We start from the raw sequence: 23472 nt of genomic DNA on the forward strand, positions 1-23472 counted from the left end.
CAATAATTAGGTAGAGGATCCGTCCTTCTCCTTAGTGATTGGTGTTTCACCAAGAGAAGTACATATTACAAACTTGGAAGTTTTGGACAGTTATGAAATGTATGTATGCTATGAACATGAATTCAGTGCAGTGGTTGTATTATTTTTGTACAAATCGCGATTTTACAAATCTCTCTGTCCAATCTTGTGTATGAAAAATACCTGAATGCGGTAAAGCCTGAATAGTGGCGGTAGTCGGAGATACACTGTATTAATTAAAGGGGAAACCAGTAAATGGCTTTCTGACTACTTGTTTAAATGCAAAAATGATATTGAAGATCCAATATGCGTGCGCAGTTTCGGAGGATGCAACTTTCAAATCTCAGATATGTCAGGACGTCAGGCAATATTGTGTATTAATGAATTCCGCCAGCTTCAACCACTGATCGAGTTATGATCATTGGCCCTAATCAGTTTTACAAAACATTTATGTCAACATCTTGTGATGTAGTGTCATAAAAGCAGTAAAAGCCTTGTTGTAGTGAAGTACCTTAATATGAATTCACAAATAATATATAACGTGATACAAGAAATAGTTTAATACTTATATTTAAAAGTGTCTGAAATTTATCCAATTAGATATCAACGAAGTATTACGCTCAATGTAAAGTTACGTAAGGGCGTTGCTTGGAATTATCTTCATGATAGAACTTTTGACACAGATGTCTGCAAAGGTCATACAAGTACCACCACTGGGTAAGTATCGGCCATTTAGATTGTATCCACAGTTCGGAACAGAGGTTGTTGTGTTGGCCCACCATCCGCCACCAAAAAATCCAGAACAGTCCCGGTAAAAAGACACGTTACCCGGATGATCTTGCGTCACAAACGCGTTGCCATTGGCAGTGACCAAGGTATCTCTGTAGTTTCCCGAATAACCGGACACATTGAGACGGTAGTAGTTAGTTTCGTCTTCGATTGTGAAGTGGTTGTATTGGGCCCAGTAGATCTTCCCGCTATACCCAACACCCTCTACCCTGAGGGCGTACGGCTCCCGGGCCAGTATGTCGTATACATTATCGTTTCCCAGCCAGTAATCACTGGACGCGTTTCCAAATCCTCCGACATAATCGGCCCATCTCCTGTAACAGTAAAATAATGTTAAAGACATACGATACTATTGAGTTAAATAATGTTATAGACATACGATACTGTTGAGTTAGCATCGATTCCAAAGGATTCAAACAATGATCTTGACTATATTAAACATTTCAAAAGTAGCAGTTTAAAATATACCCAAAGTGGAGTAAACAAGGTTGACAGTAAAATTACAACAAACAACTACAGTCGTTATTGGCATTTTTCATGATCAATAATTTGTCAATATTTATTATAAAAGAATAATTAATAGCAATCTCTGAACAAAAATGAAATATACCGTAATTCATATTTAGTGAAATTTGATCTCATTTTTAGGTCACCTGAGTCACTCAGGGCTATGGTACTCGGGTGACCGTCAAAACCTGTGGGCCTCTTGTATAAGTATAAAACTGTTTCTCGTGCAAAATAAAATGTTATTAGATACAACCATATCTTGGTCATGACATGAATTTAGGTAACAACATGTTATTGTAAGCATACAGCTTTACATCTTGGACAATGGGAGCATACAAGTATTAATTATATACCTCTAGAGTACAGACCTGAATGGCGTGGAGAAGGACATGGCCCCGTTGGTCCTCCTCTGTATGACGGCCCAGCCGCTGTCGCAGTAAACTTTGAACGGCCGCTGGGACTGGGGAGGCTGTATGGTAAACACCCCGGGGTACTGGTCCTTCTCGTAGACATCAAGGCAATCTGAAGTTTGCAAATGTTGTCTTACATGTACTTTGATTTCTAGCTAGGCATCGCAGGACGGAGATTTGCTTTCAGCAGCAAGGGAACCATTCGGATGTAATCATGGAGTTCGCTAGTACACCTGTACTGTGGATACCCAAAATGGATGACAAATGCTAATGGTTTTTTGCAACTATACCTCGATGAAACATGGCGTTTTCGCGTAGTCTTAACCTCTAGATATATGTATATATACAGTAGATCTAAAGGTATGCTGTTGCAATGAAATATTTTAAAAATTAAACATTTTATTTGAAAATAAAATCCAGCAAGTCAAATTTGAATATATATATATATATATATATATATATATATATATATATTAATTTTGTTAAATGTTTGGAGATTTATGTAACATTATCATTGTTATGATGACAGCGAAATTTTTCGTTTCATTAAAGAATATTCTAATGTTGGTCCGCAATTGTTTATTCTTTAAAATCTCTTGCACTGTCCGATGCCGACTTAGAACCACAAAGAGACGACAACTAACATGATTTGATAGAATAGGAACTTAATATTGAAAATAAACACCTTTTTATCTTTTCAAAGTCAAGATAAGAAATTTCTCAATAAGAAGAAAGGCCTTCCACAAGATTACTATTGCCATTAGAATCCTCAGATCATAAAAACACTTTTTTTACCGTGTAGTATTTGGGTGAAAGGAGTTGTATGAGATGGTGGTGATAAAGTTGCGGTTCCGGAAGTGTGCGGGGGCACCTGTCCCCCGGGGTTGTTGGTAACCACGCCTCCTGCGGCCACCAGTTTATCCACCGTCTGTTTGACGCCGTCAAGCGACGTCTGGATATTCTGCATGGCCGAGTTGAACGCCCTGGACGAGCTCCCTATCTGGAGCTTCAGTCTGGATATATCCGACCTCATCTGGGGCTGGGAAGTCTCCAGCGCCTCCACCCTTGTAGTAATACTCCCGCTGCTCTGGATGGCTGATATTTCTCTGCTCGTCGTGATACTTTCTTGTTCCAGCTGACGCACTCTCCCTTGTAGTTGGATTAAAGTGCTGACGTCATTTTCTAATGACGTTACTTGTAACTTTAAAGCGGCGTTTTCCTTTGAAAGTCTGCCTAGATCCGCCTGCATTTTGTTGAGTTGGTCCTGGATCCCTGGCGGAATTTCTCCCGGATTTGACGGCCCCTGGTGACTTCCGGTCGTTGTTGGGCGTTTCGTTGCCGTGGAGAAGGTCGGGAGGGTTGTTGAAACAAATGGATCGTTGATGAATCCAAACACGTGTGACGTGTATCCAAATAAAACCAAAAGTACAATATGGTACACATGCATGTTGTGATAGATCCGATTATATGGTTCCTGTTACAGGTCATTTGCCGAGCTTATCTCTGAAAGGAATTTCTATTTGAACATGGTATATTTCTATTGTATGACAATAAACTTAAACCTTATATAAACTAGGGTTTTTCGGTTAAGGGTTCGATACCACCAAAACTTAAGTTATATATATTTTTTTCTTATCGTTTATTTAAAATATTTTAAACTGAAATTAGTTAGAAATTATCCTTGTGTAAACTTGCATTTTATCATATCAAATAAATTAAATTGAAAAAAATACTAGTATTGAATTTGAAATTGTATTTTACGACTAAACCAAGTGGGCATTTGCGCTATCTTATTCCCCCATCTTCTTTATAAATATAAAGGATAAGGAATCATTCTTTGAATATTATGAGGTGATCAAATTTATTTTATTTAGCCCTTGGGGCTTCATTAGATTTGATCACCTCATAATACTCAAGAAAGATTCTTTATTCCTGAATTCAAGTGAGACACAATATAAATTGTTATTGTATTGACTGTCACTCTCAATTTAAGCCCAACAACGCTCGATACAACAAATTTCAAAGTTTACTTATTTGATTTTAGTGGAAAAATTAAGCTCTTACTGGTTTTTATCTACATCTATGTTTAAAAAAGAAAGAAGATAAATCGTTGTATGAATTTTGCGAATTTATTCAACAATTGGAATAACAAGCTATTTTTAAAATGATTATGCAGTATAAAATTGAAATCTGGCTCTTCATTTTTCTCATTAAGAAATTACAGTAAAATGAATGATGTTTTAAATAACGTAAGGGAATAAACCAACATAATAACATACTTCAGTGTCACTTTTTTCTTGTGGAGACTAAACATGAACTTAATACAGCAAGATGCAGGGTGTTTCAATAAAATAAACTGCAGTCATTTCCGATAAAATCAAAACCACAACATATAAATACTGTAATTGTAAAATTAAATATTTTGAGGGCCAATCAATTAAACTCTTCACTTTAAGGTCAAGATTTATTTTAATTGATATGAAAATAAAAACTTCACTTATTTTTAATAAAACCTCCATCTTTAATACAGGATGAAACAAAATTATTAACATTGGATTAGTGGATTAACCTCATTTTTTATTTCCACTGCTAAAGATGGATATTTTCATTTTATTTGGGTATTCATTGGGTATTCATTAAAAATTATAGTTTTTTACATTTAGACATTAATAGAAACTCAGAATGGGACACATTTACAACTTGTTTAGTTGAAAAATGCTTAAACATAAATAAAAATGTTCAAGGAAGATTTCAAACAAGTAAATTGTTCGGGCAAAAATCACTCGGGGCCAAAACCCTCCTTGTACAATTAAACTCAATGGAGAGAAATCAATAAATACAATCACAACAAATATATACTCAGCAACATTTGAAAGACTCTCTGTATGCACCACAATGGATTTGGGAATAAGTGCTGAAAATTTTTTTTAAGTTAGTATTTGCCTGAAGGATATCGCTATAAAATACAAACCAGTGTTATATGTATACATAGGGTATCTTTAAATCTAGACAAAGTGGTTTCACTTTCAGACAACATATTCCTTGTACATTCATACTAATCCGTTCCTGCTAATATGCATATACCAGTAAGTTTAGGCTAACTCGAAACGCGAAGAGTCGCATGTGTTACACTAATTTTTTTCATTCTAAGTAAGAAAATCATTCCATTTTCATTCATTAAACATTGATGATCATGTTTTATCAAAAAACTGTGTCCAACGTTTAAAAAAGGTTATCACGTCTGGACAGAAACCAGCCCTATAGTAGAGTACAAATCAAAGCTTAATACATGAAGCAGATCTAAGCTAGAACATAAAATCCTATTTAAAACACAGAATTCCTTGCACTCAATAAATATAAACATGTACCTTCTGGTTACAGCACAAATTTCTCTTCTAAAATATATGCAGCATTCAAAACCTGCATTTCCTTTCTTTAAAAGAAATTAGAAATCATTCTGAATTAAACTGACATCTCTACATTCTTAATAGAATAAAACTTTAAAACAGTAAACCTTTCTCTTGCATATCACAAATGTTTCAGCTTTCAACCTCTTCATAGCATTTATACTATTTCGAACAAAAAAATTCAACATGATGCTAAATTAAAACCTAAATGACAGCTAGCCCAAAGCCTTCATCAACTGCTGACTGACACTTTAAGCTGTCTGCTTTTAATTGTCTCAGGCCCGTATAACTGTCGAGCTCTCTTCAGGAAAGCATTCACCATTGTCTTAGTCACTTCATCGAAGAACATTTGTGTCATGTGAGAGTGTATGGCATACCGAAACTCAAAGGCAACCTTCAAAGAAACCGAAATGACATTGTTAGCAAATTAGAAAATTAAAGAAAAAATTTTTTTTTCTAAAGATGCTCATCACAATCAATGTAAAAATGATATGAGAGAGAGAGAGAGAGAGAGAGAGAGAGAGAGACTGACTTACAGAGAAGTCTAAAATGCATGTATTTGGATTATCTGGTAAACCAGGTCGGAACCTCCATATTGTCAACATGTGGTTAAACAGCTTTCCATCTGTACATTCAGACTGTTAAAGAGAGTCAGTTATATCCTTATTACTATATTATCAAAGAAAAGAATAAAAGAACAACTACCAGTTTGAAATTACACAGGTTTAATGTACCATAATAAATAAATCCTATTAAGCTCTTTTTTGTTATATATAAAATTATGTAAGATAATTAGAAACTAAAATATTACATTTCCAATTTGGGAAATGCATACATTTGGGATTGTAAACATTAACTGTTTATCTAGCTTACCCTCACAAGGTTTGGTTTGGCGAGGGTGACTAAGGATGTGTACCGCTCTGATAGTGGGGGGAAGCCCACCTCCAGTATACATTGGCAGTGGCCCGGTCTCTCTCCAAACTTGGTGGACTCCTTACACCACGGCACAAACTCTTTATAATGCTCCACCTCAGACACCACCGTGTACATTTGTTCCATGCTGTATCTGTGAATAAAATAAGAATTTCTATCAAATGAAGTTATTCTTTGCATGTCTTAATACATCTTTAATATTAAGTTACTATATTTATGTAAATTTATATATTTGTTGTAAAATCTATTCTAATTTGTAAAAACTATGTGAGCAGTAATTGTATGTCTATATTCTATATAATATTTTTAACTATTACATATCACAAATATTGAACATGGACAGATATCTTGCAATGAATATTTTTCATGTTAAAAAAAAAAAGAAACGTTTTTAACTTTACATAATACATTTATAGGGACTTAGATACATTTGAGATCAAAATATAGTTTTAAATTTTTATGAATAAAATAGTTTACTAATATTGTGCCATTTGAATGATTTACCAAAATCTTAATGTTAAAATTCAAGTAATGAGGGAGATACAGGGATTAGAAGTCATTGTTATGTAAACAAAGCTCATGTATAATAATTGTTTACAAATAATGTAAAGTAAGAAATCACCAGTTTTTTTGTTGTTTTTTTTTTTTTGAAAAAATAACTCTTGGTAAACAAGATAAACTGATTTTAAGTGTTCATAAATAATATTATCAACAGAAGGAGTGACATTTGATTGAAACTAATACCAATAAAACACAAATTAAGTGACATATGTAAGCAATAAAAAGACTTGAGCTCTGTTTACAAAAATAATAATTTCAAACTCTGTATCTTGCTTGTAACTCAATATTTGACTTAATTTTGACGAGGCATTAAAAATACTGGTATGAATCATTCTATACATAAAAAACAGAAATATGAAATTAAGAATGTTAAGCTCAAATTCTGTCAAAGTCCCTTTAAATCACAAAAAAGTTTAAAAATAAAATACCCTAGTAATCTTCTCTCAGAATATTCCTGTTTTTTTCCTTTACCAAGTGGACTCTTAAACTTGGGAAGTTGAAATAAACATCGATAACTCTGTGTAAAGTAGCATGGCTGCGGGTTGAAGTGTCGTTCAGGTAAAAATGACTGTTTGCTCTCAACCATACAACTGTAATACAATAACAAGTCAGCAATATACAAAATAGTGTATCATAATGTCATGATTCATTGGTGTTGCCTTGCATCATGCTTCTCTACTAGCCATGCGTTTTTAGTCCACTCCGTTCCAGGTGGAGATGAGTGGATTGAAAGCCCCTGGCTGTGGCGAATATGTGGAACGTGTGGAACAAAGTTTTCATTTGATCATAAAAAAGGAATGGCAGTTTTAGAGCAATAAACTCTTCTGGCTTGCAATCAGTTCTTGCTGAGTACCATTTCTTACCAGTGCATCATTACGTCATTTTTGGTATATAATTTTATGCGTTGATAAAATGACCTCACGGTGCACTGGCAAGAAATGTAACTTTGCAAGAATTCATTGCTCCCCTGCCAGAATGTCTGAACCAAAATTGAGACACTCCTTTTAAACTAGATGGCTGAAAAAGTGAATGAAGAGAATTCATCTTTTTGGTGTATCTGATCAAGGCATCAGCTGTTTTTCTGTTTCAAATCATCAAAAGCATAGGGACTGGTGTACGTGACATTACGTGTTTTACATCATAGACGTGTATAACATAACAACTCATTTCTTATAAATGTAGTTATTTACAGTTACTAGCATAACATATTTACATAACTCAATCTGTGTACAACCTAGACGGTAACAAAGTGAAACTAACAAATTTCGTGACGTAATGAAATATAAACGGTTTCCTCCCTTAATAAACTCTCAATTTTGATAATTTTAACGTGAACAGATTCATCAATTCATATTTTATATCATCAAATACCTGTTTGATACATTTCCATTTACAATTGATGGTAAACAACGAAATAATCTGCCACTACGACAAACCGTCCCCAGAGCCGCCATTGTAACATTGACCTTTAATTGGGCGGTCATACTAAAACACGCCTGCCGACGCCTGCCGGGGAAAACACGCCTGCCGAGAGAAAACCACACGCCTGCCGTTTACCTGATGGATTATTTTAATATTTTCTTTGATATTTTATTAAACTTGACTAAATTAAGTATCATAATAACAAAAAGTTGACTTTATATTGATTATTTAGCACAAAATTAGCAAAAATGTTCATTGTTGTTAAAGATAGATAACTCTTACGTAGAATTCATACGCCTGCCGAAGAAATCTAGACGCCTGCCGTTTCTTTGATGGATTATTTTACTTTTTTCTTTGATATTTTATTTCTTTTAACTAAATAGATGATAATAAAAACCAAAAGTTGATTTTATATTAATTAATTAACACAAAATAAGTAAAAGTCGGGAAGGCTGATAGCTCTTACGAAGAAATCATACGCCTGCCAAGAAAATGTATACGCCTGCCGTTTATTTGATGGATTATTTTAATTATTTCTTTGATATTTTAGTTTACTTAGCTTAATAAACGATAATAGAAATAAAAACTTGACTTTAAATCCGTTAATTAACACAAAATTAGTAAAAATCGGTAAAATAGACAACTCTTACGCAGAATGCATACGCCTGCCGAGAAAATCTATACGCCTGTCGTTTATCTGATAGATAATTTTTATTTTTTGGATATTTTATGTTTCCTAACTAAATACATGATCAAAGAAATAAAAGGTTATTTTGTATTCGCTGTTTAATGAAAATTTTTATTAAAAATGGTCAAAGTCTGTAAAGAAGACCAAGAGTTCTTACCCTGCTTACGCCTGCCGAGACACTGAGTTGTACGCTTGCTGATTTAATCATTTATCCATGTCTTTTATTTTTATTTCTTGAAAAACTTCAGCTTTTTACATAGTTATCGTTATACTGTTTTAGTGTTTTCATACCCTTATTCTTTTGTTGGATATATTACAAACTCGAATCAGGGACATATGTACTCAGTGTTATATACATGTACATGCCTTTTGTATGTCTCTGCTCGAATTTTAAGATTAAAGATGGTCTCTAGTTTTTCAAAGAGCCCTTAAAATATGCATGTATTTTACGTATTATGGGTATAATCAAAATATTTTATGTTATATATTCATACGATCTAAAAGTGGTGTCTGAAATGAGAAGGAAAGTATACTGGTGTGAATATATATAATTAATGCACTGTTATACTAAGTTCAGAAATACGTATGGAGTCAAACTGTAAATACTGTGTTGGGTGAACATCTAAATACAAAATTCAAGACATGCAAATTAATATTTACACCAACTTGGATGCAATTCGACAATTTCATTTCTTTAGAGAAGTGGACTGGCATAACCTTTATCCGTGTATGAAGGCTATATGTATTTCTTAAACAAACAGGTTAGCGTACTTAAATTGTGTAAGCATTCCAGATTTTATAAATATTTATGCTCCTAAATTATTAATTCTAGTAAATGCATATGGGGAAAGGTTAGACTTTATAAGCAAAGTGCATTTACATTTTCGTACACAATTAGTTCTGTACAATGTTTGTAACTGTTTACATCTTGAAAAACTTTTTCATCTCAAGACTTTCACTGCCTAGTTCACCAAACTATATCTAAATCTCTAGATTCTGAAACTGTATCGCTGCGTTTTTAAAATCAAATATTACACAGGACATTCATAAGCCTGTAGCAAAATTTTACATTGCATGATATCAGTGTAGCGGATAATTATTCCATTCAAGGGAAAGAGGGGTGGGGGGGATATCAGTTTGAATATTTAAAAAAAACCCGGCTTTTTCTGTTCGTAGAAGAAAAAAAAGCAGACTTATAGAGCATGCAATCACCAAATCAAACGAACTTTGTAGGTTGATTCAATATTCAAAACAAGCAATATACCGGTATAATTATTACAGCTACATGTTCAGTATATGCTTTATTTTGAGGTTATCATTCAGTATTAAGTTCGTTTAATTTTTCCAAGCTGATGAAAATGTGACCGGCTTAAAATTTTACGATTTATGGTCTCAGTTTATATTGGAGAAAAAAAGAACCCTGGTTTAATGATTAACGTTGTAAAGTGATTCAAATCATGTCAATATTCTTGGTTATCAGCCTGGACTGTCTCGTAAATAATAATGAATGATATTTTCCCCTACAAAATAAGTTTTGTTTTTCTGTACATATTTTATAAGCTTCTCGAAGATATATAGTAACACCGATGTTTCAAAGTTTACGGTTATAAATGGACTATACACGTTTTATGAAGAGACGTAAGTCTGGCCAACTAAAAACTGATGGCTTATTAATCAGAAAAAGTTTTTTTTATTAAGTGCTTGTACATGATATATACATATATAAGGATAAAATGGTATTATTTTTTAAAATACATATAGATACATAAAAAATACAAATATAAGATACAGAAACCATGATATGGCGACCTAGCTTGCTCTATCAATTGGAATAATTAAAGTGGACTGCAAGGTTTTAATAATACTTTTGGGTTAATAATTAGTTGTAAGTTCAAAGGCTATACATAGTATCTTCAGACATACTTAGGTAGATCGACTCCTTCATAACTATTTTTCTCAGTCACCTAAAAACAAATGTGAGAGAGAGAGAGAGAGAGAGAGAGAGAGAGAGAGAGAGAGAGAGAGAAGGGGGCTTGTGTACAATTTGTGTACAAGGTGTGTGCTTCACGGTCGTCTTCCAATATACAGGTAGGTAAGGTCTATTGTTTCTTAAGAGACAAAAAACCGTTCAATTCACACAGAATACACAAGAAACTAACACGTGTATGTATACACGTGTATCGGTAGAGCAACGATCACTAGATATCTTTGGACATGTAGCCCCAACCCCGATTCGCCCAAAATATTATAGCAAAGAACATAATGAGTAAATTATTTTGTTATTAGCACATGATTTGTAATAAAATGAGATAAAAATACATTAATCTTTATGTGCATGTTCTGATTGTGGTCCCTTTTTTAAGTCTTACGCTTACCGACTCGCTGCAGTTTTCACCATATTTTTTTGAATTTTTTTTTATTGAAAAATACATGTACTAGAACAGTTGAACGCAGGTGCAACTACATTTATTAGTATTTTTTTCTCTTGATATTTGAATTGTTTCCGTTAATGAAGAGAGAAAGAAAGAGAGGGCAGTGGATGGAAAAGACAGAGAGGAGAGAGAGAGAGAGGGGAAGTGAAAGAAGGAGAGGAGACAAAGATAGAGGGAGAGAGATAGAGATGCAAGAAAACAGCTTAATTTCTTGCTTTAACACGCAAACAACTATATACACGTATGTACACGCCACGTTCCTAAAGCCCTCTCCTATCTCATAAGGGTTTCCATATATATAGCAGTGGCGTCGGAAGCAAATTGAAAAGTGGAGGGGGGGGGGGGGGGCTTAACTAATCCTCTGAAATCTTGACAATGAAGGGAAAAAAAACCCCAAAAATCGAATTCCCTAAATCATGAAAATCCTAAACCGTGGGGGGGGGGGGGGGGGAAGGGGCTATAGTTCCCCCCCAAAAATTCTTACCTACCAAATTTTTTCCCCACAAATCTTCAAATTCCTAATCCGTGCGGGGGGGGGGGGGGGGGGCTATTATACCTGTGACTCCAACATCTCAATATTTCAATATTTCCCTCTTTTCATTGTAAATTTCGCAAAAATTATCTTTCTTGCGAGAAAAAAGGGGGGGGGGGGGGGCTGAACCCTCTATGATGCTATGTGCCAAGCTTGGGGTAATGCAAAATGTAATGGTAATGCATTGCAATGCATTACATGTTTTCAAAGTAATGCTAGTAATGTGTAATGCCTCAAAATTAGCATTACAAGTAATGCTAATGTAATGCATTACTTTCCAAAATCTAGTGTAATGCCGGCATTACATGGCATTACTTTGCATTACTATGCATATTTATGCATGTTCACTTTAAAAAATGAGATGAATAAATGAATAGTTGAAATTGAATTTGATTAAATTTATTTTTAAGTTTCAAGAAAGAAATAATTCTAATTGAGAAAAAAATGTTTTAATTGTACATGTTTTATTAAAAAAGGTTTTTTAAAATTCATTTTTTGAATTGTTTATATTACTTAAGATAACAGCACAATATCATAACATTTTTAAGAGTGTTGTTATTAAGAGTTTTTAATCATTTAAACAATTTACTCCAATTAGTTTGCACTTCAATAAGAAATGTGTCAACAACACACCATGCCCCCAGGATAATCAAAGTATCAAAACAATCTATTGTAATTAGAAGTGTTAATACCCCAATCCAAAATCTAGTGTAATGCTGGCTTTACATGGCATTGCTATGTGCCCATTGGTTAGGTCTAACTTTGCAACAAAGTGGGGGGGGGGGGCTCAGCCGCCTAACCCCCCCCCCCCGGTTCTGACGCCTATGTATAGGAAACCCCCGGTATCATGATTTCTGTTGGTTTACATTTTTAAAACACGATTTTTTATCCAGTATTTAGAAAAACTTTAAAACAGGATTGGTCTATAGACCATAAGATCGTGGAACAGTATTATAGATCGACCCTTGTGATCAGTAAGCTGTCGTAGATTAGGATATTTCAATATCAATGATCTTGCTAACAATAACAACGTTAGTATAACTCATTAACGTCCATCAGTCACCATTCATTAATTTTTGGGGGTAGATCTAAGAATTTTTCTTTGGCTTTGTAAATGATTTTCACTCATTCTTTTCATGAGTTGATCTATACGGGGGGTGGGTGGGTGGGTAGAGTTACCCCCCCCCCCCCCCCCCCGGTAAAACTCAAATTTCTTACTGAAGGGGTGATGGAGTCCCCACCTCCCTTGGAAAAATATTTTTATTTTACATACTAGTAAAATCACCAAAAATTTGCCTCGACACCCCCCCCCCCCCCCCCGGACAAACCTAAATACTACCCCCCTGAAAAAAATATACTGGATGCACACGTTTCGTGTTACGTTTTAATATCATTGAAATCTAATTGTTATGTCTTTATTCGTTTACTTGGTAAAGTTAAATGAAATATGAAATATTGTTTGAAAATACAAGATTATCAATTTTTGCGTTAGGCGAAAAGTTATGATATTGATTAATAGTATCCCTCTTTACAATACAGAAAGTTTTATTTAATTCTTATTCTATGATCATGTACACAGTTGACTGAAGGAAAACATTAATGAAAAAAAATTATATCATGCAATAATATAGGTATTCGACAAGCGTACACAGTTATATTCCTTGGGCGTTTCGTATCTATAGACGTGTTGATAAATCTTACCCTGTATTTCTATCATAAAAAGCTTCAGTGACAGGCGTAATAAACAAAATATTAAATTCTGATAGAAAACAAAACTTTGTCAAACTTAAAAGGGATGACATACATATTATATCATACTCGTATCACCCGACTTCATATGATATGATGAATCAACAGCAGCAATAAGTAAAGTTCTGAACATAATTATAAGGCAAAATGTTAAGTCTATATATAGCAATCTTAAGTAATTCATAAGTTAGTTTATACAAATAAAAATGACATAAATAAAACGGCATTCTACATAAAAGTTTTCCCTTTATTTTTAAGCCCTTCGCAATTTTTTTCCTTTTTATCTATGCTTGCTTTTTAGTACAGTAAAATAAAATACTAACGTAAGAAAAATATTAAATCATCTTCAGGTAAACGGCAGGCGTATGGATTCCGAGTATATTTACCCATGTTTTTTTCTCATGTTGTGTTAATTAAAAATGTGGTAAATTTTTAATTAATCTGATCATTTATCAAGTTAGAAAACATAAAATATAAATAAAAAAATTTAATATCATCCACCAGGTAAGCGGCAGGCGTGTACTCTTCTCGGCAGGCGTATGCATTCTGCGTAAGAGTTATCTACTTTCCCGATTTTCATTAATTTTGTGTTAATTAACGAATTTAAAGTCAAGTTTTTATTTCTATTATCGTTTATTAAGCTTAGTAAACTAAAATATCAAAGAAATAATTAAAATAATCCATCAAATAAACGGCAGGCGTATACATTTTCTTGGCAGGCGTATGATTTCTTCGTAAGAGCTATCAGCCTTCCCGACTTTTACTTATTTTGTGTTAATTATGTTGCGTTTTTAAAACTGTCCCGCTTATAAATTATATTTTAATGAACTTGGGTTTTATATATAACCCGGGATGTTGTGAAACGCAACTTGTGGGTCTCCCAAATCTGTATATTGGTACCAAAGAAAACTCAAAGTCAGGATTCAAATAAAATATAGATATTTCAGTTTATTAAACGAGGATAGTCCCAAGACTCTGGGAGTATAAATATAACATAAATTAATTTCCAACTTGATGGGATTAAAATACAAATATTACAAATAGCCAAAACCCTTAATATAGCTCTAAATATCCCACTTAACCGTGCGGGAGTCCCGTTCCTATACAATCTTTCCCCTGTAGCCTATATACTTAAATATAATAAATTGATTAATAAAAGAAGGTTATTGCATCAGCTCCCAATGCTAAATTATCGAGCATTTACCCAACGGGAAATTTCCACGGTCATTTCCAGTGTGTGGATGCTGTCCAGATGTGGACTCGACCGTCTGCTCTGCCGTGGCAGATCAAACCAACTGCTGTGCAAACAGCTGAGCTCGTTATTTAAGGCATCGGGCTCGGCCTTTATGACGTCATACCGCAGGCTATACAAACCCGCCGTTATGGGGAAAGCAGTAAACAAGATGGGAGAACTGAAACACGTGAATAACGGCGTTTTGACGATATGTATTATCGAAAGGCAATAGAGGGAGTTGTGATTGAGGAATTAATGAAACGAAAGGGTTTAAATGATGCATGGAAATATAAATAAAACCAAATGAATCGTCGAGGAAACTCGGGATAATTTCTCGCCGATAATTTCGACATTGATTGGTAATTGTAAACAAAGAATACATGAATAATAAAATATCTTAGTACACAGCGAATGATCATCATACGATGTATTAAACGGAATTCACTTCTTGATATGGTGTATATGGACCTTTTATTGCAACAGGGAATGTGTATTGGGATGTGAGAAATAAATTTCGTAACAATTAATTAATATAAAATCAACTTTTGGTTTTTATTATCATCTATTTAGTTAAAAGAAATAAAATATCAAAGAAAAAAGTAAAATAATCCATCAAAGAAACGGCAGGCGTCTAGATTTCTTCGGCAGGCGTATGAATTCTACGTAAGAGTTATCTATCTTTAACAACAATGAACATTTTTGCTAATTTTGTGCTAAATAATCAATATAAAGTCAACTTTTTGTTATTATGATACTTAATTTAGTTAAGTTAAATAAAATATCAAAGAAAATATTAAAATAATCCATCAGGTAAACGGCAGGCGTGTTTTCCCCGGCAGGCGTCGGCAGGCGTGTTTTAGTATGACCCTAATTGGGTCAACAAAATAATATTAGTCAAGCCAAATTTGATAAACATCCGGAAAAATAAAGGATGCAGATTTGAAGAACATGACAGGTTAATTGAAAGAATTATTTGTAATTCAGTGTAATTAGTTACATTTTGCACAGTAATTGGAAGTAATTTGTAATTGAGGCCATGCCCCTTTAAAGACATTACCATAAACAAGTTTTGTGTGTCTCAATGCTGTTTCTACATGTATATATTCTTTTAAGATATTAAGAGTAATTGAAATGTATTTATTTACATTTGTCAAAGTAATCGAAAGTAATTAATTACATTTGAAAAAATCAATGTAATTGTAATTGCAAATAATTGACAAAATTATTGATGTATTTGAAAGTAATTAATTACATTAAAAGTAATTCACCCCAACCCTGGAACATGTAGACAAAAGAAAATTCGATATACTTGTGCACACTTCCACCCTTTACTTTTATTATTTTAAATTGCGTTTTTCATAGGTATATGTTCCACATTGGTATGTGCTATAGGCCTATTTTCTTCACTATCTTATACATGTACATGTAAGTGTGCATGTGTACAGTCACGGTGCTAATTAACATGTGTACACAATCTCTCTCTCTCTCTCTCTCTCTCTCTCTCTCTCTCTCTCTCTCTCTCTCTCTCTCTCTCTCTCTCTCTCTCTCTCAGTTGTGCATACCTCAATATAACCCTTCAAGGTTATACAATCCGTCAGTAAATACCATCTCCTGGATTTTAATGTTCTTATTTACTATATTTTTAAAGCCATTCCCCTTTTAAATCCCTCGTCATGAATCCGTAAACAAGTTTAATCTAAGACATTGAACGGACCGTGCAAGCTACGCTAATGTTAAACTGGTAAAATTCAACAAATATATCTTTTCAAGAACATTTGTATATGTATATGATATACACCGAGGAAAAAGTGAGATAACATTGAAATAAAGTATATATAGTCTTGCAAACATGAAAATTCTTTTTTGGAATGTTTCTTATGTTTTATTTATATGATACATATATTTAGCCTTTTTATTAATTTATTTTTGGTATATATAACTTATTGGTTGTGTCTGTATTGTCCGGTGATTTAATCAAAAAAAGATCATTGTAAACCCTTGAAAAATCGGATTATTAAGTTGTAGGCCTACATGTTAACGTACATACGTTCGCTTCAGATCAAAAATAGATAACCTTTAATAGATGTAATATCTTTTTGACTGAGAGAATAATTAAGAGGATACGTTTGAATTCAAATTTACTGTGTGAAATTAATAAAATATTTTAACTGGAATATTTAAAGCTCAATGAAAATGATCCCCAACCATTGCAAGAGCAAAAGTTTCAATAGTTTGAGGTTTATATGCTTTTAAAAACTCTTTCGGCTTGTCTTAAGGTCCATTTAACTCTATATCAAGGTAATTAGTGATTAATCAAGTAACAAAGAATGAATAATTTTAAAACTTTTCTCAGAACAAGATATCAAGCCGTTTGATATATCGAGACAGATATGTATGCACAACTCTACAGGAGTACATGACACTATATAGTAATATCTGTTATCAAAACGAGCTAGAATCGTTTTAGCACGGACCTGACTGTCGTTAAAAATCTGGATGAATAACATTTTTTCTTTAATATAATCTGTTTTATATAGATATATTATCAAAACCGATTTGGTTTGACTTTTCCTATAGCGTCACGATCATTTCTGTCAGCTACGTCATGCATAAATTATACACGACGCCGTTGTGAAAACTTTATGATTGGTTGAGTTAGGCGGAGTTATCAGTACATGCTTATGCAATGCCAGAGCTGAAGGATTTCTCAGAACAGTTCATTTCCCCCCAATATTATTCATTCAAAATCGACTATCCCCTATGTTTAAATTCTGCGCAAAACTTTTTCTCTCTCTCTCTCTCTCTCTCTCTCTCTATCTCTGTAAACTGGCGTTAAACCATAGCCTCAACTCAAGCTACGGTCCAGAGTACGGCGTTATAAAAAATATAATATTTAGAAGTTGCATGTGCTAAGCGTTCAATTCATGTAAATACCGTAAATGTGTAATATGCACATGTATTACCTACTAACTTGCCAGTCGAAGTGATAGATATGAATTCCTCGATTTCTACACCTTTCGATCGGCAATCGACAGTCAATAAAAGAATTGAACGATGGTGTGAAAGAACGAGACGGAAGTGGAGAGTGCAAGGGGGTTTGTACATGTGCGTCTTCATTAGACAAGTGTCCGATTCGTTTCTCTTCTGTTGCCCTATCACTTTCGGTGTAATATATATACACTAAAATATCCACAAACCATTTACTGCAGATTTCTTTATTTTACCTGTCTCTGAACCGCCGATCACCAGCTCCATACATGAACAATGGTTTGTTTACATACATAAAAAATACAGTTCTTGATCCGCCTTCCGAGTACGGAAGAAGGTTGTTTAATAGGAGAAAGTTTGGGGCAAGTAAAACACAATTATTAACAGTAGTAAACTAAATGAAGAATTACTATTTTTTTCATATAGCGTTATTTTTATATGCGGCAAATTGCCGTAAAGTTTTTTTTGTACATGTAAGTATTGTATGCACTGTAGCTTTATATTTTCTAACCCAAAATTTATACATAGAGCTACAGCTATATATGTTATGTACCGTATGTATTGTTTTATCACAAGTGTACACTTTCGAAAAATAGCCCAATTTCGACAGTCACGAGTACCCATGTGAATTTTTCGTTCACAGATATGTTGTTGTTCTGTCCGTGCATAATTTAGTCTTAGTTAACCAGCAGCCAATCAGCGGTAAGCTGAATCCACCAATAAAAAAATTGTGGTTAAGGTGCGGGTATTGTTTATGTATGACGTAGCTGAAAGAGTTGAACGCGACGCGATCGGTAAAGTCAAACCAAATCGGTTTTAGTAATAACAAATAGCCTACTTTTGTTACACTTGATTCTTTGTAAATTGTCTCCTTCCACCAGGCACAGACTCAGACAAGTATAATTGATTTATGAATTAGGGTCCGGACCTTCTCCAAAAAAACCACGACAAGCAAACTATATAAAACATATAGGCTTGTAATTAATAAAAAAAGAAAGAAGAAATAAAGGCAGATCTGATGGTTCATATGTTGACCACCATGCAGCCGTCTTGATACAATTGTATACAGTTGTATTGTACAATTGTCATTTGTATTCTATGTTATCTATTTATATTGTATATTTTTTATTTGTATTGTATAATTTTCTATTTGTATTGTATATTTTTTATTTGTATTGTATAATTTTCTATTTGTATTGTATAATTTTTACTTGTATTGTATAATTTTCTATTTGTATTGTATAATTTTTATTTGTATTCTATAATTTTCTATTTGTATTGTATTTGTATTCAATAATTAGTTAAAGTTATAGAATACAAATGGAAAATTATAAAATACAAATAAACAATTACCACAATACAAATTGGAAATTATACAATACAAATGGAAAATCATACAATACAAATGAATATTTATACAATACAAATGGAAAAGATTGAATATTGCAACGTTTGACATGCCATAGCCTAGCGTTTGTGATATGAGGCACGGAAGGTAACTCTATTTAATTACCACCATAAAGCCGTTACCGCCCTGTGGTACACGCCATGTTTTTAAGAGTGGGTAGATAAATTTGAGCACGGTATGTACTCATATTTAAATTTCTCAGCCAACTTCCATCGTACATCGGTAGTTGTTTATGAAGTTGTTTTGAATATATATTTAGCATTATATGTAACATACTTGTAACTGGCTGAATATTCTTTCGCTTTCGATGTTATATATAACGTTATCTAGTATACAGAGGAAATTGACTCAACAAAAAAGGGGATGGTATAGTGTGTGCCTACTGCGCACTGTTTTATTGTGATAACATTGATTTACTATGAAAGTGACTGTGTGTTTGCTTTAGCTTAGCAATATTTTTTATGCAACAAAGACATAGAGGGTACCTCGATCGGTCGCATAATACAATTAAAAGAACAATACAAGGCTGTTTATTTTGTTTTTTAAATAAATATCTTTGTTTACAATATTGACATACATGTAAAAAACTATTATAGTATTAAGCTTCATATTTTGTTTTTCGTAGATTAACTATGGACCCTTATAACAGTGCCCAGGATGTGCACCGATGTGACCTTTGTGAGACAGCTACTGTGACTTTTGTCATGTCAATCTCTGTATGTCATGTATAGGCAAACACATCTCAGATGGGTATGACAAACATAAAATTGTTCCTTTCCAGGAACGAAGATCAACCCTCATTTATCCGAAATGTGGAACACATCCACACAAAACCTGCGAATTACAGTGTAAAAATTGCAATGACATTTTTGTTTGTTCTTCCTGTACTGCATCTGAACAACATATGGGACATATATTTGTAGATGTTTCAACTGTTTACAAGGCAAAGAAAGATAGTATTGAAAAAGATACAGAAGAGATAGTAAAAACTATTTCTCCTACATATGAAGAAATTGCAAGCGACTTGGAAAATCAGCTTGCCAACCTGGATGGAGGATATGAGAAAATTACGACAGCAATGTCCAAACAAGGAGAGCAATGGCACAGAGAAATCGACATCGTTGTCAATAAAATGAAAACTGAAATCAGTGAGATAAAAGTAAAACACAGAGACTTATTACAAAAACACTTGAATGAAATCAAACAGACACAGGCTCTCATAAAACAAACATTACAAGCCATAGAAGAAATCAAGAAATCCACTGAAGTATCTTCTACCATTGAGTACAGCTCTAAGATCAGAGAGTTCAGCAAGTTTCCGTCGAAGATTGAGGTATCACTGCCAACATTCATTCCAAAACCGACAGACCATGAGAAGCTGTATAGTTTGTTTGGACAGATCACCCCATTTATATCTACTGCTACAAAAAATAAAGTCTTGTCACTAAACAAACCCAACACTTCATCCAGAGAACTACTGGATGAACCGGAGCTTCTTGTCACAATACAGACTGGGTATGAAAAATTACGTAATGTGACCTGTCAAAATGAGGACAGGATATGGGCCAGTGGAAATATGAATAATATCAAATGCTTCAACTTTAAAGGTTCACTCCTTCAGACAATCCAGACAAAATCAGGTAGTTTTCCCAGTGATATAACCGTAGACTATGATGAGTATCTACTGTACTCTGACTGGTCAACAAGAACAGTGAATAAAGTAAAGAATGGAAAGACAGAAGAGTTGATCAGACTACAGGGATGGATGCCTCGAAAGCTGTGTGTCACCTCTAACGGTGATCTCCTGGTTACCATGTTCAGTAATGATGAAACTCAATCCAAAGTTGTCCGTTACGTGGGATCTACAGCGAAACAAACAATTCAATTTGATAATGAAGGTAAACCTCTGTACTCGGAAAATCAAACGATTAAATACATCTCAGAGAACAGAAACCATGACATCTGTGTAGCTGACTATGGGGCTGGTGCAGTAGTTGTAGTGAATCAGGATGGAAAACTCAGATGGAGATACACCGGACATCCCTCAGTTACCAAGAACAAACCATTTAAACCCTGTGGTATCACAACAGACAGTCAGGGTCATATCCTGACAGCAGAGTGTGGCAACAATTGTATTCACATTCTGGATCAGAATGGACAGTTTCTCCATTACTTTGATAACTCTGATCTGAAGGATCCTTTTGGTTTATGTGTGGACAATAATTACAATCTGTTTCTGTGTGAGTGTATCAAAGGCAATATAAAGAAAATCAAATATTTAAAATTCAGTTTGTGAAAATATTGTTAGTAAAGGAAAATTTTACATTGAATGTTTCAATAAGATATACATATATGCACTTTGTTTTCATTTATCATTTATCAAATTAATAGTATACATTTGTTAAAGGAAAATGTTGTTTTGTTTCACTAAACTTACTAAACTCAGATGTTTTGTTTCAAATAGATTTGACACGTACTAAACTCAGATGTTTGTTTTTTGTTAGGACAAACCTACCTTAATATATTTAAAGATTATTTCAACAAGACTGACAATCGTTTGCAATGGATTCCAGGCCTTTGTGACGTTAAAGTCATCGGATAAAACTCAATTATAAATATGTTTTACTACTTCTCTTACTTAACATTACATTCATTTTACGGTCTTTTTAGGGACACAATACATGTATGTGATATACATGTAACGGGTCTTATTCCTGTAATTAAAATATTTTACGATGAAATTCATTTAAAAAAAACCGCTGAAGACAATTTCATGTCCACTCTAACATTAAGAAGATCAAGCGAAAACTATCACTACAAGAATCTATAAGAAACTCAAGACATGTACATTCATGTATGACCAGTTCTTCCAATGAGGTGAATCTTCTCTTGAACTATAATATTGGGTCCTACCTCTCTAAAATAAAAGGTCATCGGGTTAAAATATATACATGTACCGTTAATTTTTTGCATACAGCATTTCAGTGGGGTTGACCTTTTCTTGTACAATGCTATTGTGCCCTACCCCCTGAATGAAAATGTCATTTAGATTAACATCAAAACTTCATCCATATGTGTAACTACTTGTACTTCATTCATTGTTTAACTACAGGTGTTTTTCTCTTTTTGCAACGGGCGAACCTTTTCTTGAACCATAGTATTGGGTCTTACTCCTAGATTAAATGATGCTCGGGGTAAATCAAAGCAAGAATCAATATGAATATTGATTATCTGCATCCAGTATTTCAACAGGCGGACATTCTCTTGAGCCATAATATTGGGTCCTACTCCTAAATTTAAAAAAAACTCGGAATAAATCAAAGCAAGTATCAATATGAATATTAATTATCTGCATTCAGTACTATAACGAGGCGGACCTTTTCTTGAACTATAATATTGGGTCCCACCCACTGAAACAAAAGATCATCATTTAATTTAAATGAAAGTCATACAAGTGTCAATTTGTTTAACTTTTTCCTAATTAACAATGATATCAGTATTTCATTGGAGCAGATCTCATCTTTGGGTGTGAAATTAGGCCCCTCCCCAACATGGAAGTCACTGAGAGAGAGAAAGAAAGAGAGAGGAGGGTTAATGAATTATACCAATACAAGACTGCTCTTCTTGGACACTATCTGTTTTAGTAAGGACGTCAATATATTTTTCATAAATTTGCAATTAGCGAGGATGTTATTTCTTAAAAAGTTTACATTAAAGGTCCGGCCGGGTTGTTTTACGGAGCGGACCTTAAATTATACGACACCTGTCGGACATTACGCGTTTACCACGCTTGTAAAGACAAATAGTGTCACTCCGGACGCCAAGTTCCGGAACAGGAAGAGCATGGACTACTGAAAATTAAACAAAGCACGAGCTAAAACGACATTCTAAGTGGTTTAGAACACTACAGCGGAGACATTTTTTTCTTTCACAGTTCAGGGGTGTATTCTGATAAGCACAGGTGTGAATGCCTGCAGGGCCTCAATAGTGTGGGCAGATTATTGTCAAAATACTCCTGGTTTTCCTTTTTTTCAGATTCTTAAACAATTGGTCAAAATATAACCAGCAATCAATATCTAATATTCAAAAAGTAATTTAATTAGCAATACGATCATACATGTACGATACGCAAATGTCCGATTGAATTTCATAAACTACATCTTTAAGATACATGTACATGAGCAAAAAGAATAATAACTTTATGAGAACTTTTAATAAGTGAATACGGGTAGGACCTTTTCTTATAGGGGAAAGCCGGACCCTAAATGTTAACATTAAAGGTCCAGCCGGGTCGTTTTACGGAGCGGACCTTAATTTATACGACACCTGTCGGACATTACGCGTTTACCACGCTTGTCAAGACCAATAGTGTCACTCCGGACGCCAAGTTCCGG

The 23472-nt window shown here is 33.9% G+C and overlaps 3 protein-coding genes across 3 annotated transcripts; 1 reads left to right on the plus strand and 2 right to left on the minus strand.

The window, feature by feature from the left end:
• Positions 1 to 574: 574 nt before the first annotated feature.
• Positions 575 to 3392, minus strand: LOC105317171 (angiopoietin-4). The gene is made up of 3 exons (XM_011413730.4): positions 2520 to 3392; positions 1683 to 1836; positions 575 to 1121 (listed from the first exon to the last, which is right to left on the minus strand). The coding sequence occupies exons 1-3, from the start codon at positions 3169 to 3171 to the stop codon at positions 650 to 652; spliced, it is 1278 nt and encodes a 425-aa protein (XP_011412032.3). The 5' UTR covers positions 3172 to 3392; the 3' UTR covers positions 575 to 649.
• Positions 3393 to 4945: 1553 nt separating this feature from the next.
• Positions 4946 to 8102, minus strand: LOC105317178 (coenzyme Q-binding protein COQ10 homolog B, mitochondrial). Its single transcript, XM_011413741.4, has 5 exons — positions 7997 to 8102; positions 7054 to 7215; positions 6005 to 6197; positions 5668 to 5769; positions 4946 to 5525 (listed from the first exon to the last, which is right to left on the minus strand). The coding sequence occupies exons 1-5, from the start codon at positions 8077 to 8079 to the stop codon at positions 5364 to 5366; spliced, it is 702 nt and encodes a 233-aa protein (XP_011412043.3). The 5' UTR covers positions 8080 to 8102; the 3' UTR covers positions 4946 to 5363.
• An 11057-nt stretch (positions 8103 to 19159) lies between these two features.
• Positions 19160 to 21657, plus strand: LOC117683800 (uncharacterized). Its single transcript, XM_034453698.2, has 2 exons — positions 19160 to 19253; positions 19704 to 21657. Exon 2 carries the CDS (start codon positions 19797 to 19799, stop codon positions 21372 to 21374), a length of 1578 nt encoding a protein of 525 aa, XP_034309589.2. The 5' UTR covers positions 19160 to 19253; positions 19704 to 19796; the 3' UTR covers positions 21375 to 21657.
• The last annotated feature ends 1815 nt before the right edge of the window (positions 21658 to 23472 follow it).

This window comes from Magallana gigas, chromosome 10 (genome assembly GCF_963853765.1).
Source record: "Magallana gigas chromosome 10, xbMagGiga1.1, whole genome shotgun sequence".
Taxonomy (NCBI): Eukaryota; Metazoa; Mollusca; class Bivalvia; order Ostreida; family Ostreidae; genus Magallana; species Magallana gigas.